Source organism: Lipophrys pholis (genome assembly GCF_963383615.2).
Source record: "Lipophrys pholis genome assembly, chromosome: 9".
In the NCBI taxonomy this organism is placed as follows: domain Eukaryota; kingdom Metazoa; phylum Chordata; class Actinopteri; order Blenniiformes; family Blenniidae; genus Lipophrys; species Lipophrys pholis.
In genome coordinates, this window is record NC_137639.1 from 30,357,022 (window position 1) to 30,373,009 (window position 15,988).

A 15,988-nucleotide genomic window follows, 5' to 3' on the forward strand; every position below is an offset into this window, starting at 1 on the left:
TGTTAAAAGCTGATTATTATTATTATTATTATTATTATTATTATTATTATTCAAAGAAACTTGTTACTGATGTATTTCTGTCATCAGCATTCTCTAACCTCCCTATTCAACACATTTCATTGTTGTACTGATGGAGCTTGAATTGAATTCAACATAATGGACTTGTCGCGGGCGTGAACTGCCGTAGTAACTGTAATCCCTCGAAGGATCCACACTTCAGTACCATAAAGCAGTGACTCCCAACACCCCTCACGAAGGACCCTTTTTTATTAATTTTTTTTACCACTTTAAACTTCACCAATACTACAACCTGTACAATTACCAAAAGTCAAGTCAAGTCACTTTGATTTATATAACACTTTAAAACAACAAAGTGCTGTACATAAATAGGCAAGTTTATTTATTTATTTATTTACAGTATTTAGTTATACTTGTTTTGTCTTCATTATCTTATTTATCAGTTTATTTACTATTACCGGGTCTATGATTAATGAATGAATGAATTTGTTTGGATTTTCTATATCTGCGTACAAAATAAAACATACAAATACTGTATATGTTTATATATGTCATCAAAAAAGTCATAAATAAGACTTATTTCTGCTGTGGTCCTCATAGATGAATGAATACATAGCTAAATAAATGATAAGTATGGAATAGTGACATCATAAATAATGAATAATTAAAAACACAAAATTCTACAAAAGTATGGGATACATTTAGTATAATTAGATAAATACAAGTTCGACCTATACAAATCTATTGCACAAAATTATTGATCACAAATGTGTATATAGAGCCCAACATAAGTCATCACAGACCAATTAATCATAAAAAAGAATACAACAAAATGAAATGAGAAATATAGACTATGCATCACAATTTAGTTTCAAAAGTATAAGTGAAAATGTAAGTAATTTGTATGGAAACTGAATATGCTGACACTACTTATCTTTAAATATTACTCAATCATCTTGATATCTGTTGGTTAGGAGCCGAGGTGGGAAGAAAATGTGTGGATGGAAAAAGTTGCGAGTTCTCGTAAAGTACCCACGAGTTCAGTGTGACACATTTGTAATGTAACACGAAGAAGAAGAATTTAAAAGTGAACAAACCGTCCCAACACACTCTATGTGAAATACAGTTTCGGGGTCCGAGACAGTATCTGCTATACACGGCCCAGTTCATTAAACTGAACATTCTATCTCACTGGGGGGAAAAAATAGATCAAAACATGTTTTCTACACAAAGTAATGTTATGTCATGATTGTTGGACTACTTTGAAGCTGAGGAGAGGTAGGCAACCCCAGGACGACACAACCAACGGCACACCGGCCAGAGGCCGATAAAGGCAAATTCAACGGTCATGAATTCAAACCATCATCTCATAATCACACTGACAGGATCAATGCTTTTATTTTTTGTTTTTTTTCCCCCCTGTGTTGCAGTGAATCCTGAAATGTACTGCAGGGTGTTTCCAGTTCTGGCCTTTTTTGGTAAGTGTGAAGATGAACTTTTATAAATAATGACATTTCTTTGCAAGAAATGTGATTTTTTTTTTTAATGGGGTTTATTAAGATCTTTTTTTATGTGTGAAGATTTTAATTTCTTGCCTGGTTAATTAATAAATACACCAATAAAACGTGTATTTATGTTTTGTTTTGTTTGTAACTAAAAAGCAGTGTAATCTGATTCAGCCAATCGGCACAGCGGACTCATTGACCTTTGATCTTACAACTTCCTGTTATTACGAGCGCCTTTTTCCTGGTGACTGTGTAACGTACTCATAGTAATGGAACATGGAGCGCTATGTGCCTTCGCTCTAAACCACAACATCCGGCGAATGTTTTTATTATAACGTCTCATGGTGAGTGATGATTATTGCCCATTTGGTGTTTGAGATCTGAACTCTGACGAGTTTATTTGGACGGTGCATATTAATATACAAGCCATCTCTTCACCAGGTCACTGTCAATATGTCGGGTTTAGCACAAGGCTCATTTCCATCCCGTCGTCCCACATTAAACCAGACAAGGTTACAAACGTATAAAAACATTCTGGTAAAACAAAGACAAAGATGATGAAATATTTCTTCCATAGAACTAACCATAAAATGCAAATATTAAAAGTGCTGTTGTTCAGCAATGTCTTGGACTGTTTTTTTTTTAAAACCGACAAAGGTGGAGCTTTCTGGGATAACTGGAGACGTAGTATTCCAGGTTGTGCAACCTTTTACAGAGAAGGCATTCTGGGCAAAATAGGATTTTCTAAATTTTATTTCACAGATTTCAGGTAATGTCAATGAAATAGTCTCCATATAAACCTTGCTCATTTCACTCGTCAGGATTTGGCCTGACTTCCTGCTCTACACTGCCGAGGCGTGAGTACCACTACATCACCCCGGCAAAGAGCTGGATGGAAGCTCGGCGTTACTGCAGGGAGAAATACACCGACCTGGCCACCTTTGAAAGCGCGGGCGACATAAACAAGTTAAGCCGGTCACAGCTGAACGACGAGTACGTGTGGATCGGGATGCACGATGACCCAAACGTTTGGCTGCGGGTGATGGAAGGGGAAAAAAACTCCTGGAGGTGGTCGACCACCAGCATGCCAAGTCCAAATGGATACCAGAACTGGAGCGTTGAAGAACCGAATAACCATCAAGCACAGGAGTACTGCGTGATTACAGAGCTGAACAAAAGTTGGTCGGATAGAAATTGTAACAGTAAAAACCCCTTCGTTTGTTACGACGGTAAAAAGGACATTCATGTCATTCCACCCGTCAAGCGGTTGTGCTTGGTTTACACATTGTGTTGCAGTGAATGCATCAACATTAACTTTTGTTTCTATTTTTCTTTATGTGTAGCGGCAACTCCCCCGGGTGAGAAAATATACAGTTATGTGGAAAGACGGCGTTCATGGGCGGCAGCTCAGAAACACTGCAGAACACACCATACCGATCTGGCCATGATCGAGAACGATGAGGAGAACACAATGGTGCTGTCAATAGCGAAAACCAACGCTTGGATGGGCTTATACCGACTCCCGTGGGAGTGGTCCGATCGCAGCAGCAGCCCCGTCACAAACTTTAAAGTGCATGAGCCAAACAATGGCGGGGACCAGCACTGCATCGCTGAACAGTCAAACCACAAGTGGATTGATGAAAGCTGCAGCTCCGAGTTTCCATTTTTATGCCACGAAGGTAAAAGATTATATATAAATATGTACACACACACACACACACACACACACACACACACACACACACACAAGGTAGTTCAGAGCAGAGGTTTCAAACACATTTTAATTTAGAAAATAACCGTGATGAGAATAATGTAACAAAAAAAAGATTTCCACAGAAAATCACTACAATTTCAACACAAACCCAATTATATTTACACCCTCTGGCGCACAATACAGTCGACAATAGGCATTTTTTCACAAACTCCCTCTGACAGCATGGCTTTTAAATTTTGGTAAAAAAAAAAAAAAAAGTGTTTCCTTATAGCTTCTTACCGTTTGCTTGGTGGTTTCGTCGGGGTCTTGTGGACCGGCTTTGGCCCCTCGGCCACTCTGGTTTAGAGTCACCCATGGGCTTCACTCAAAAGAATGTTTCTGGTTTAATGTTTTGTGTTTAGACATCTTGCCTTCGTCACATATAAAACCCATCGTGAAGTCCTATAGATTGAAGATGAAGATGCAGAGTGATGCTGACCTTTCAGAGTCGGCTGTCAACCACCAGATTGTGCAAGAGGTAAAGAGAGAAACCTTCTCTGGGGGGGGGGGGGGGGGGGGGGCTTCCCTCGTATCCCCATTGACCTCCGAATTGTGGGCCCCGGAACAGAATACTCTTTTATCCACACATTTGTACCACTTCAGTGTTCCTGCTGTGCTTTAAATGACCTGCCATGTCCACCCAAACACAATCCTGAGCATATCTACACTACAGTGGTGGTGATGGATGGATGGATGGATGGGTGGGTGGAAAAGTATAGTTGGATGAAAGGATGAATGAGTGGATGAATGGATGGATGGATAGAAAAGTAGTTGGATGGATGGATGATAGAAAAGGAAGGATGGATGGATGGTTAAAAAAGTATAGTTGGATGGGTGGCTAAAAAAGGGTTTGGATGGATGAATGTATTGGATTGGATTGGATTGAAGATGAGTGGATGTGGGAGTAAAATTTCAAATGTCAGAATAATAAATACCCAAGTGAGGAACAAATATCTAAAGATTTATCTACCAAAGTACTGTAATCCAGTACAAATTCCTGCCACCTCTGCCAAATATTAGTCAGCTTGTAGCGGTCTGTGTAACGCGGCACGGAACTGTCGCGGTGGTTTAAAGACTGAAGCGCCCAAACTAATTCTATTTATTCCTTTTCAGCTCAGTGAACTGTTGAGAATTCAGAACATCACCGACTTTAAACTGAAGTTGAGTTTCAACCCACAGAGGTGCTACCCCTTCATTTAACAGTACACCTGGGTAACATGCTCCTTCAACCACAGTGCATAAAATATAAAGTTTTGGTTTTATTTAGCGCCACAGGGCTCCGTATCAGATTCATATTCTGTAAAACTACACATGTACTGTTAAACAACTACAAGTAATGTGTAAATGGGCGATATACACCACTTTGACTATAACTGTATAAATGCATTTGACTAAATATTGTTTATCGTAATTTATTGTACCCTGTCATCTATTAATGTGACTTGTTGTCTATTATTTTAATGATGGGAAATTATTTTAGTGTTTCTATTTAGTTAATTGGTGTGAATGTATTTTTTTCTCATGTAGTTCATGAGAAATATTCAAATATTTGAAAACGGATGGAATTGCCTTTTCGTGTAACCATTTTAATGTCCATGCTACATAATTGGAAATGCAATAAAAAATAATTATAAAAATAAGTTTTGTTAATTATGTATTTTTCACGCTGCTTTTTCACATTTCTTTTTAACAATTCTTCACGTGTAGTCCATGAAAATATTTTCATTTCTTTCTTTTATGATAGTGTTCAATTGTGATGATTAAATTACTTTTGTACATTCAAACTAAAATGGGCTTAACTTTTATTCACACAACGTAGCCTAGACCAAAACTCCAAAAAGCTGGATGCCAAAGGCAGCGAAAGCAATCCAATGTCATTAAGGAACAGTAAACCACCAAATAGAGGTGAAGCAAACTACACGCCTAAATTACTAGATGGACATGATGAAACTTGTCTTGAAAATGCAATAAAAGGTTGTCAGTACAAGCAGAGGTGTACCACAAGGGTCAGTCCTGGGGCCACTCCTTGTTCTTTACATCAATAACATTAATCACAATATATCAAATGCAAAATTTCCCTTTTACGTTGACGATACTGTCATGTATACTTCTGCCTCCACGCCTGTCATTGCTCTTATTCAAGTACAACTTGCTTTTTAATATCGTCCAAGTAAAGTTTTACGATTTAAAACTGGTTTTAAATCCTGACAAAATTAAAGCCATGATGTTCTCCAACTCTACGGGCCAAACTTTCAAAACTCCCCTCAATGATCACTGCTCAGGGATCTCAAATCGAACTGGTCACAACCTGTAAATATTTAGGAATTTTACTTGACAACTCCCTGTCTTCTGCCCCTCTGATTCAGCAGCTTGTCAAATTTTTTTTAAACTAAAACGTTTTCTTCCAGATAAAATCTTGCCTTTTTTTTTTTTTTTTTAAATCCAGAAAGAAATCGGTTTCTTCCACATTCAAGTCTGTGCTGGATTATAGAGATGTTCTGTATGTCCACACCTCCTCTGGTAGTTGACAGTCCCTGCATGGGTACAGTCTATCATGGAGCTCTGAGGTTCAACACCTATTTTAAATGTCAATGACACCTCATTGTCTGCTGTAGCCCCATGCTGGATGGTGTTTTTTATACGTTTGGAAACTCAATCACCCGAGTGCTTTTATTTATAAGTGTATTTTAGGTCTGCTCCCATTCTACCTTCAGACCTAGAAATCAGTCCCAGAAATACGGACTCTTCTAATCTTCGCTCTCAGGATCTTCTTCTATGGTCTGTTCCTAAAGTCAGGACTGAACGAACTACATAAAACCCGAAAACTCAAAAACCTGGTTTCACTGGACTCTTTTAAAGAGTTGCTTAGCGACTTGGACACAGATACATCTGTCTGTAGATGTTTTGAATGATGGACTTCATTTTAATTTGTGGGCAACTTAGATAGATAGATAGATAGATAGATAGATAGATAGATAGATAGATAGATAGATAGATAGATAGATAGATAGATAGATAGATAGATAGATAGATAGATAGATAGATAGATAGATAGATAGATAGATAGATAGATAGACTAAAGTGACCTTGGTTAAATCCATCATTTGTGTATTTAAATACAAGCAAACAGACACCATTTCACTAAAAGCAAATCAAACATCAGAAAGAGGTTGAGAGAAACTCATAAACTTGTGTGCTGAAATGGCTGGTAGCATCCAATGGGGGGAAAATGTACAGTATAAATAGTTACAGCCATTCACAGGTGCCAGCCAGGTCTCTCTCCTGACATTTAGGATGTTATTTTTGTTTTTGTTTTTAAGTGATTTAAGTCTTTTAGTTAAGCTTTACACAATCCATCACATTTTGCTCCTTCACCCCAACACACATGGTAATACACTTTAAATGTACCCCCTGCTAATGTGAATAATCCAGACACAAAGCAAACACAGAACATTGATTTCAAAAATAAAATACTGTATTTGTCGTTTCTAAATCAAATAGTCCCAACAAGAAAAATGCAGTCCAGTTCATCAAAAAAAAGAAAAACGAGAGAAAGAAAACTCTTTCTCCTCCGCGTCTGCTTCGAACTGAGTTTCCTCAACACGGCCAGGTGAGGCGAAGATACTAAAAGCAGCGCCTCTCTGAGGCCCCGTTTACACGACAACGAATTAGAGTGTATCCGCAAAACTTTCTTCACTTTGGGGGGTCCGTTTACACGACACCAGTTTGCAGATGCACCGTATCCACAAAGTTTTTAATCCGGCTCCCAAGGTGGAAAGATTCTTTCACGGCGCAAATCCCTCCTGCAGACAGCTGGAGGCTACAGAGCCTGTTACTCCCCCTCCCTCCTGCTCATCCAGTTGTAAATGAACATGGCGGCCGCGTAGTGGTACGACCCGCGGTCCATATTCTAGTTTTATCGTCCATATCAGTAGTTTAATAGTAGAGACTCACCGCTGATAGCATCCGATGTGTCATCAGTCCATGCGAATGTCGGGTGCCCTCTATTTTCTTCATGTTTATAGTGTATTGCTCTCTGCACACACGTCTGTGTAGTTTCATTACAAAATCAAGCAGCTCCAGTGGGCCGGCATACTAACTACATCGTTGTCTCTGTGTCTGCTGCTGCAGTGTAAACGCTCTCCTTTTTTCTAGCGGATTAGGTGTTGTCAAGTGAAACGTTGTCGTGTAAACAGGGCCTGAATCAGCACCAGTAACGGTTACGGGGGGCGTAGCCAGGCTGGCTGACTGAATGTACGGTGGCCGTCGCGGCTCACATGCCGCTTCGCCTTTGGCCGCTGTTGTTTACCTCATTGTAACGATGGGAGCGGAGCCGTTAGCTTAGCCCGCTGCAGGAATGAGGAGCCCCGAGGAGCCGGGGGAGGACACGAACACCTTCCTCCGGTTACTGTGCACTTTACCCCCGCTGTACGTTGTCACCTGCACCCGCTCACCTCCGGCTCCGGGCGTTAGCCTGTTAGCACGCCAGGCTACCGGCGGCCCGCTGTGGGGGCAGTGGTGTCCGGTTTCGGTTCATCTAACATGGCACAGAGTGAAGTCGGCGACGCGCCTCACCGGTGGATTTATTTTCTAACTATCTGCTGCTTCACACTTCTCGCCTGTTAATAACAGAACCGGAGTTTTGGGTTACATAAAGCCCGCTTCTTCTCTTCTTACAACCCGAACTGACGCCACAGCTAGCGGCAGCAGCGCAGGCCTGGAATGGAGCCAGGAGACCTGCGCGAGAGCCCCGCCGGGTCCGGGGAGTCAGATGTCGGGGAGTGGAGGGAGGTGATCCCCGGTGGAGACGAGGAGCAGGTGAAACCTACCGAAACCTCCGGGGTGACGCCTGAGACCTGCGAGGAAAAGGACAAAGCCAAGCCCTCCGGAGAGACACTCCACAGCCCGTACGAGGAGGAGTTGGACCCCCGGATTCAGGTACCAGAACCAGGCGGATGGATTGTGTGTTAACGGGCATTCTGTCCGTGCAGGGCCGCATCGCGGTACCGCAGGGCCGGAGGGTGAGGAGGCCCCTCATCCACCCTGCACACTGAAACTCACCTCAATCCAAACGAAACTTGATTTTCTTTTCGTTTTAACACCTCAAAACATGCATACATCACCACAGATACATCTATAATTGTGAAAAAGGTAAAAAACCATCCTAATAAAAAAGGTCACGTCTATCTCCGCAAACATCTCAGAAATCGACTCCAAAAACCTTAGAGATTAAAATTCAGACAACACTGCCCCTAATCATCAAAAATGTATGTGTTTTGGCCTTTTGTTTACATGTAAACGAAGCTACAAGTTTCTGAAAACTGGTGGCGGCTGGCCAATAGAGGGCGCCACCCTCCCTGGGATCAAGAAGGATTTTATTTTTTATTTTTTGGATAAAATATATTAATATACTGTAATTCTGTCAAAATATATTTGTGTGTGTGAGTGAGAGAGCAGCAGGGGGCGCTGCAGTAAGCCGCCCCGAGGAGGCGGGACTTAGTAGCCATCTCACCAATTACTAATTAATACCAGAGTGACTGACATGAATCTAAACCAATCAGCGTCATTTGATGTCTGAGAATTGGGGCGCTGTTTCGCCCCAAGTTCAGCGGTTGGCTTAAAGTCCGTTCTGATTGGTTCTCACGTGTTGCTACAAGATGTTGAGATGAAGTCAACAAGCGGTGAGTCTGATTATTAACTCTGTCACGTCTCTTCTAATTTACTCGTTTGAAGGAAGAAATCTGGCTGAAAAGCTGCAGGGCAGGTTCAACTTTCTCCATCTTAGTTATTTTTAAATGCACACAAATGAAAATATGTTTAGAGTTTTGCAAACGTGTCCAGGTTTGTTAATGTTTATAAATGTTTAAACATGTTCATAATTATTATTGACTGAAAAGCTTAAAAAAAAAAAGCTTTTTATTTTGTTTTGTTTTTTTTGAGGTTTCTTTCAAAAAATTCTAAAATGCTTTGAAAGATGGATTGATGTGTTTGAAAACATGTCTGACATTCCTTTTGTTTTTCCTAAACTCAGTCATTTCCAGTAAATCAGCCCCGAAATAATTCATTTTCTAAAAGGGACGAATGAAGCTTCTGCTTGTATTTGATTACAGGTATGTTAGTAAAAGAGTCTTATAAAGTGCTCTCCTGTTCACGAGCTGTTTATAAGTACTATAACTTTCACCACTAGGGGGCTCTCTAGATCTACATAAGGCAAGGTTGTTGTAATGTGGTTTATAAACGCACTGTATTTAAATGAAGTTAACATTGGCTGAGATTGAATAATAATGAAGAGCCCCACCTCAGACATTCACCAGCAGCCGCCGCTGATGGAAATGGTTTTATTTGAAATCTCCAGCCGAAGTGGGGATTTGGAAAAAGTCCGTCTTTGCGTTTGCGTGTAGACACTCACGTCACACCGCGGCAGACACGTCACCAGCATCGTGTGTGTGTGTGTGTGACAGTTTGTGGTCACAATGGATGCTGTATTCTAACGCCACTCCGGAGGAGCTCCACTTGTCCGTCGAGCCAAACAAACGACCCTTGCGGCGTTATCGCTGAAGGAACAGGAAGTAGTTTGTGAGGTTTGGTTGTTGTCCCAGGATTCTGATTGGCTCGCGTGGCTTCATGCTTCTCGTGACACTACAGGTTCGACATGTAGCTCATAGCAGCTTCTACGACGGGTTTTTATGTAAATGGACAATGTTGTTTTTGGAAACTTGGAGGCGGAAATAATTTGTTTTTGTAAATATCTGGCTGTGTGTAAACATTAGATTAAAACATTACGACAGCACGGAGGTGATGAAGTGATTATAATTCAATAAAAGGGCTTAACGCTACGTTCATCATCACAGAACTCCGTAACATTGCACCAGGAAACAAGTGTGAATGAAAATATATATAAACAAAAACGAAGTCATAAATCACCTTCACCAGTAACACGCAGTGCTCAGAAATAAGTTCACCAAACAGGAGTTTTATGGGATTCATGTGCATTTATTGCCAATATTTGAATTAGTCTCACTTCAATTTGTGCTCTTCTAAAATCTTTTATTTATTTTCTCGAGCCGTATTATTTCTCTCAATCTGAACCAGAAGGCTCCATGAAGTGTGTGTGAATTTAAAACTTTGTGTGTGTGCTCATGATCCACGGTGTGATTCACTGCTCACTAGACGTCATTTATTTATGGCATGATTTCTAAAATGTACATATGCAAATAGGCAAGAGGACGTCAAACCCACACCCACAAGAATCCCTCCCACGTTAACGGGGGTGTCGGATAGAAAAGTGACCCACTCCCACTAAGTCTTTAAAAAAAACGTATATCTCATTCAATATAGGTCATGGTGACTAGATATGTTGCATATAAATAAATTCTCCTGACACTCAAAGTAATGAGAAAGAAATGTACCTTTGAATAACTAAACGTGGCATTAATATATATATATATATATATATATAGGTAAAATAAGCTTGTGTCAATATTCTATAGCATGGAAAACTAATATTTATATAAAATATCTACATTAGAACAGATTTCATTAGGGTCAGATTTCTATATGGCAGGGGCTCTCAGGCCACGTTTCCACGTACCCGGTAATTAAAAAAAAAAAAAAAAACTACCTTGATATTTCTCTGTTTTACATTTACACATAAACCAGCTACGGGTCTCCTGTGTTTCCTGTTTCCCGATAACTCCGCCCACTGTGAAGATTTAGCTAAACACCGTGTCTCGGGTTTGCATCTGAAGACGGGAGGCGGAGATTTACATCACAACGTGCTGCGAAAGCGTCATTGGCGTCATCTGTGAGCGACGGTGTTTCCACTTTGAACCGCGACGAAGACGATGCTCGTTCTGCTGATTCATCACTTTTATATTCTGACGCCACATTCAGGCGGCGCTGCGCCTCTTCATCGCTCCAAACCGTTTCCCTAAAAGAACAGGAAGTGACTGGCGCCACTATGTATTTTCCAGGACTATCATGGCTTCATGCTTCTCGCTACACTGCCCCCTACAGGTCTGGCTGTTCATAGCAGCTCTGAACCAGGTCTGTTCGAGGGTCCGTGTCAACGAAGATCGTTTAGTAAACGTTGAGAGGGAAATATCCGTTTCTATAAAAACATAAAAGCTGATATGTGGAAACGTGGCCTCGGTCTGCCTTCACGTCACTGCACCTAAACTCGTGTGTCTGCGGGCGTCGCCACGGTGATAACACACACCTGTGTTGCTTCAGGAGGAGCTGGAGCACCTGAACGAAGCCAGCGCAGAGATCAACCGCCTGGAGCTGCAGCTGGATGTGAGTACCACTCCGACGCTTCAGGAAGTCACAGGCAGCTGGCGGCGGAGGGGGGCGGGGCTTAGACGTCACAGCTCCGGTGGAAACAGGCTAATGCTAATGGTTCACGTTGCTGTCAGGAGGATTGAATTAGCTCAGAATTCATGATTGTCCTCCAGTCAACAGCAGCTTAATGATATAGTAACTGTCAGGCAACAGCTTTGGATGATCCGAATGCTAACAGAGAGCCACCAAGCTGCGCACACATCGGGCGGGGGGCGGGGCTTCCTATTGGAAAATACGCCTGAACACTTTGTAAATTGGAACTGTGCTCTTGGGAAAGTAGGAAATAGGAAATTCCCAGTTGGGGGGGGGGGGGGGGGGGGGGTTCAAGTATCTCCTCATCTGTTCAGTTGACATCAAAGTACTTTTATTCAAACTCATGATGAATGTGAAAACATCCCGGGAGTCTCTTCGGTCGGTGAGTCTGATGTGATGTGATCCTCCAGGACGCTCGTTCAGGATACAGGAAGATCCTCACCGAATCGGCCCGCAAGCTCAACGCTCAGAGCTCGCAGCTCGGCAGCTGCATTGAGAAGGCCGGCCGTACTACGAGGCCCGGCGGCTCGCCAAGGAGGTGACACACACACACACACACATGCACACACATACACACACACAATGCTACACACACAACAACACCATCGCATCAACACACACCAAATGCTAATCCCAGCTGTGGATACAGTGTAATGCTCATCAGCACTGCGGCAGAGTGTTTCAGGTGAGAAGACACAGCAGTGAGATGAAACAAACTAATTGTCATTTATAGAACATTTTAAATCCATAATTAAATTTTTTTTTGTCAGCAGTTCGCAATGTGCGTGTAAAATCTGCTAATGCTGATTGTCCACCAACGTGTGTGCGTGTGTGTAGCGCGAGTCTGAGCCGGCGTGCATTGCTCCGAGCTCACTCCGTGATGGAAGGCGTTGCGACGCTTCCTGTCTCAAGAGGCTTTGTTGCTCGCCGCAGGCTCAGCAGGAGACGCAGAAAGCGGCGCTGAGCTACGAGCGGGCCGTCTCCATGCACACCGCCGCCCGGGAGATGGTGTACGTGGCGGAGCAGGGCCTGATGGCCGACGGCAAGAACACGCTGGACCCCACCTGGCAGGAGATGCTCAACCACGCCACCTCCAAGGTGCTTCCTGCTCCCGAGACATGCAACTCTCACACAGTCAAATGAAACACAAGAAGTTTCCTGCAGGGGGGAAGTGGTACTGCAGCTCGGTGACGCCTCGGGATGTTTTTCACCCCAGTCGTCGCTCGGTGCTAAGCTAATGGTTGCGAGAGCTCTTGTTTACGTGAACGTTAAATCCTCAGTGAGTCATCATGGTAACTGTGTGTGTGTGTGTGTGTGTGTGTGTGTGTGTGTGTGTGTGTGTGTGTGTGTGTGTGTGTGTGTGTGTGTGTGTGTGTGTGTGTGTGTGTGTGTGTGTGTGTGTGTGTGTGTGTGTGTGTGTGTGTGTGTGTGTGTGTGTGTGTGTGTGTGTGTGTGTGTGTGTGTGTGTGTGTCAGGTGAACGAGGCGGAGGAGGAGCGACTCCGCAGTGAGAGAGAACACATGCGAGTGACTCACGCCTGCCAGGAGGCGGAGGCTCGAGTCCAGACGCTGCAGAAGTCCCTGAAGAGGCTCATCGTAAAGTCCAAGCCGTACTTCGAGCTGAAGGCTCAGTTCAACCACATCCTGGAGGTGAGACGCAGCGCCCCCTGTCTGTCTGTCATCACACTGCACCACACCAATGTTCAAACCACATCCTGGAGGTGGGACGCAGCGCCCCCTGTCTGTCATCACACCAAACCGCTCAATGCTGAAAAAACAAGAACTAACACACTTATAATGCACATTAAATGTGTGTGTGTGTGTGTGTGTGTGTGTGTGTGTGTGTGTGTGTGTGTGTGTGTGTGTGTGTGTGTGTGTGTGTGTGTGTGTGTGTGTGTGTGTGTGTGTGTGTGTGTGTGTGTGTGTGTGTGTGTGTGTGTGTGTGTGTGTGTGTAGGACCATAAGTCCCAGGTGCTCCTCCTGGAGCAGCAGGTCTCTCGGGTGAAGACTCGTTACTCGGTGGCTCTGAGGAACTTGGAGCAGATCAGCGAGCAGATCCACGCCCAGAGGGGGGTGGGCCCGGCCCAGGGGGGCTGCGGGGGACGTAGCCCGCCGGTGGGAGCCGAGGCGGACGTGGAGGTCCGGGACGGGGGAGGCGGGGCCTGCGGAGGGGCGGAGCTAGTAGAGCGGTACAAGGAGCGGGAGCGGGCGGGGTCGGACTCTCTGTCCGTGTTCAGCCTGCAGACCATCGCCTCCGACCTGGAGAAGTACGACTCGGTGGAGCACCTGGGCGACCTGAGTGATGTGGGCAGCGTGACGGGGGACGAGGGCGAGCGGGGGGGCGGCGCCTTCAAGAGAGACAAGCTGCCCGAGTCTGCCGCCAGAGAACGCCAGCAGCAGTTCTGTAAGACCCACCACCGCAGCTTCAGCCTGTGAGGGGAGGGGGGGGACCCCCCAGGACTGTCTGACACACAACCCCCCCCCCCCCCCCTCCCCAAACCATCTGACCCCCCAGGACTGTCACACCTGTGTCACTGGGTGTCACAAACTACACTATCTGACTGACCCCCCCCCCCCCACATTTAAAGTATCTGACCCTCCCCTTCGTTATCTAACACACACACACACACACACACACACACACACACACACACACACACACACACACACACACACGCTCACGCTCTAATGTAAATAATGTAAACTGAACACTACAGAAGCTCCGCCGCCTCATCTCTGATTGGCTCTTCCTGAATGCACTGATGCATTGTGGGTACTCACTGCTCCCCCAGCATGAAGGAGCAGCAAGTAAGTGATTGGACAGCTTTGCTTGCTAAGCCCCGCCCCCTCCTTTTCCTGGCCTATGTGGGGAAAAGATGACGGAACCTTGCTGCTTTCAGGGCGCCTGGGATTCTTGAATGTTCCCTCTGGAGAGACTCGAACAGTGGGCCGGTGGAGCGGCTCCTCCCATCCCACCCACTTCACGCCTGTCCTGTGCCTTCACCCACCCCCACCCCCACCCCCACTGTCAGATTCCAGCTGGAAAAGTTTAATTCTTCACTTTTGCTTTCCGCAATTCTTCATCACATTCAAATCATTTCACAAGTTCACAACGTTTTAGTTTAGTTTTTTTAATAATTTTTTTCATGGTTTTGCCAAAATGTTTCAAATCAACTTTTTTCCTGCAACATATTTAACTTTGAGTTTAAATTGTTCTGTTTTCTTCATAAATTCAAAGTCTTTGTCACATATTTGTTTTTGTCTGAAGTTGTATTATTGTTAACTTTAAAATTTTTTGTTCACTATTTAGAAGAAAAAATTCCGCCTGATTTTGTGAAGATGTTTAGCTTTTTGTCCTCAAGTAGTTTTGAACTGACTGATTTTTTTTTTTTTTTGGTTTTTTTTTTTTAAGGAATTCTGTCAAAAGTCTCTATTTTAAAACTTTTTTTTAAAAACTTGAATTATCATATTTAAACTTCATTAATATTATATGAACCTGCTTCTTATTTTATTTAAGTTTCATTTGGACTTTTTGCTTCAGATTTGATCAGATTTTTGACTTTATATCAAAATATTCTCATTGATTTACTTTTTTCTGATTTTAGGCTCCAAATGTGGAATTTTCTGTGAAATTCTCACATAATAGTCAAATAAATGTTGAAATCTTGACTTTATCTCCGTTTACTCTTTTCACTTTGTTCTCGACATGTTTTTATTTAATTTAAACTTCTTTAACACGTTGTGATTATTTGTTATTTTTTTTATTTAGTTTCCTGCGGTTTGATTCAGATTGTGTTGTTTTATTCAAATTATTTGAAAAATTTTATTTATTTTTTTAATATAACTGACTTTTTATTCTGAGAACTGAAGTGTTAAATTAAAATTAAAATCTGACATCTTGATGTTACACAATTTAAGATTTAATTAAAATTTTCACAATACAGTATTTTGATTTTAAAATGTTTTAAAAAGCTGGATGTGTGTGTGTGTGTGTGTGTGTGTGTGTGTGTGTGTGTGTGTGTGTGTGTGTGTGTGTGTGTGTGTGTGTGTGTGTGTGTGTGTGTGTGTGTGTGTGTGTGTGTGTGTGTGTGTGATTCTGATAATTTAATAAAATCCTTCTTGCTGCTTCAACTCGTTTTTAATTTCTTAGAAATTATTTAATTGTTTTTTTTCTGTGACAATGAAACTTTTATTTTCTTTCAGTTTTTGTTTTTTCATTATTTGAGTCTGAAGTTTACACTAAACAGACTTAAAACCTTTTTCCTTTTTGATCTCTTTAAATTATTCCAGGATTTTAATTTTGGTTTCATAATACAAATTCTTGTAGATCTGATTTTTTT

General features: G+C 42.7%; 1 protein-coding gene across 1 annotated transcript; it reads left to right on the forward strand.

Moving 5' to 3' along the window:
* Positions 1–7,886: 7,886 nt before the first annotated feature.
* On the forward strand, positions 7,887–15,310 carry LOC308115122 (SH3 domain-binding protein 5-like). The gene is given in 7 exon segments (XM_080472471.1): positions 7,887–8,214; positions 11,509–11,571; positions 12,060–12,147; positions 12,150–12,187; positions 12,583–12,747; positions 13,125–13,298; positions 13,605–15,310. Coding segments are annotated over 7 exon segments (1,224 nt in total). The 5' UTR covers positions 7,887–7,998; the 3' UTR covers positions 14,085–15,310.
* Positions 15,311–15,988: the final 678 nt, after the last annotated feature.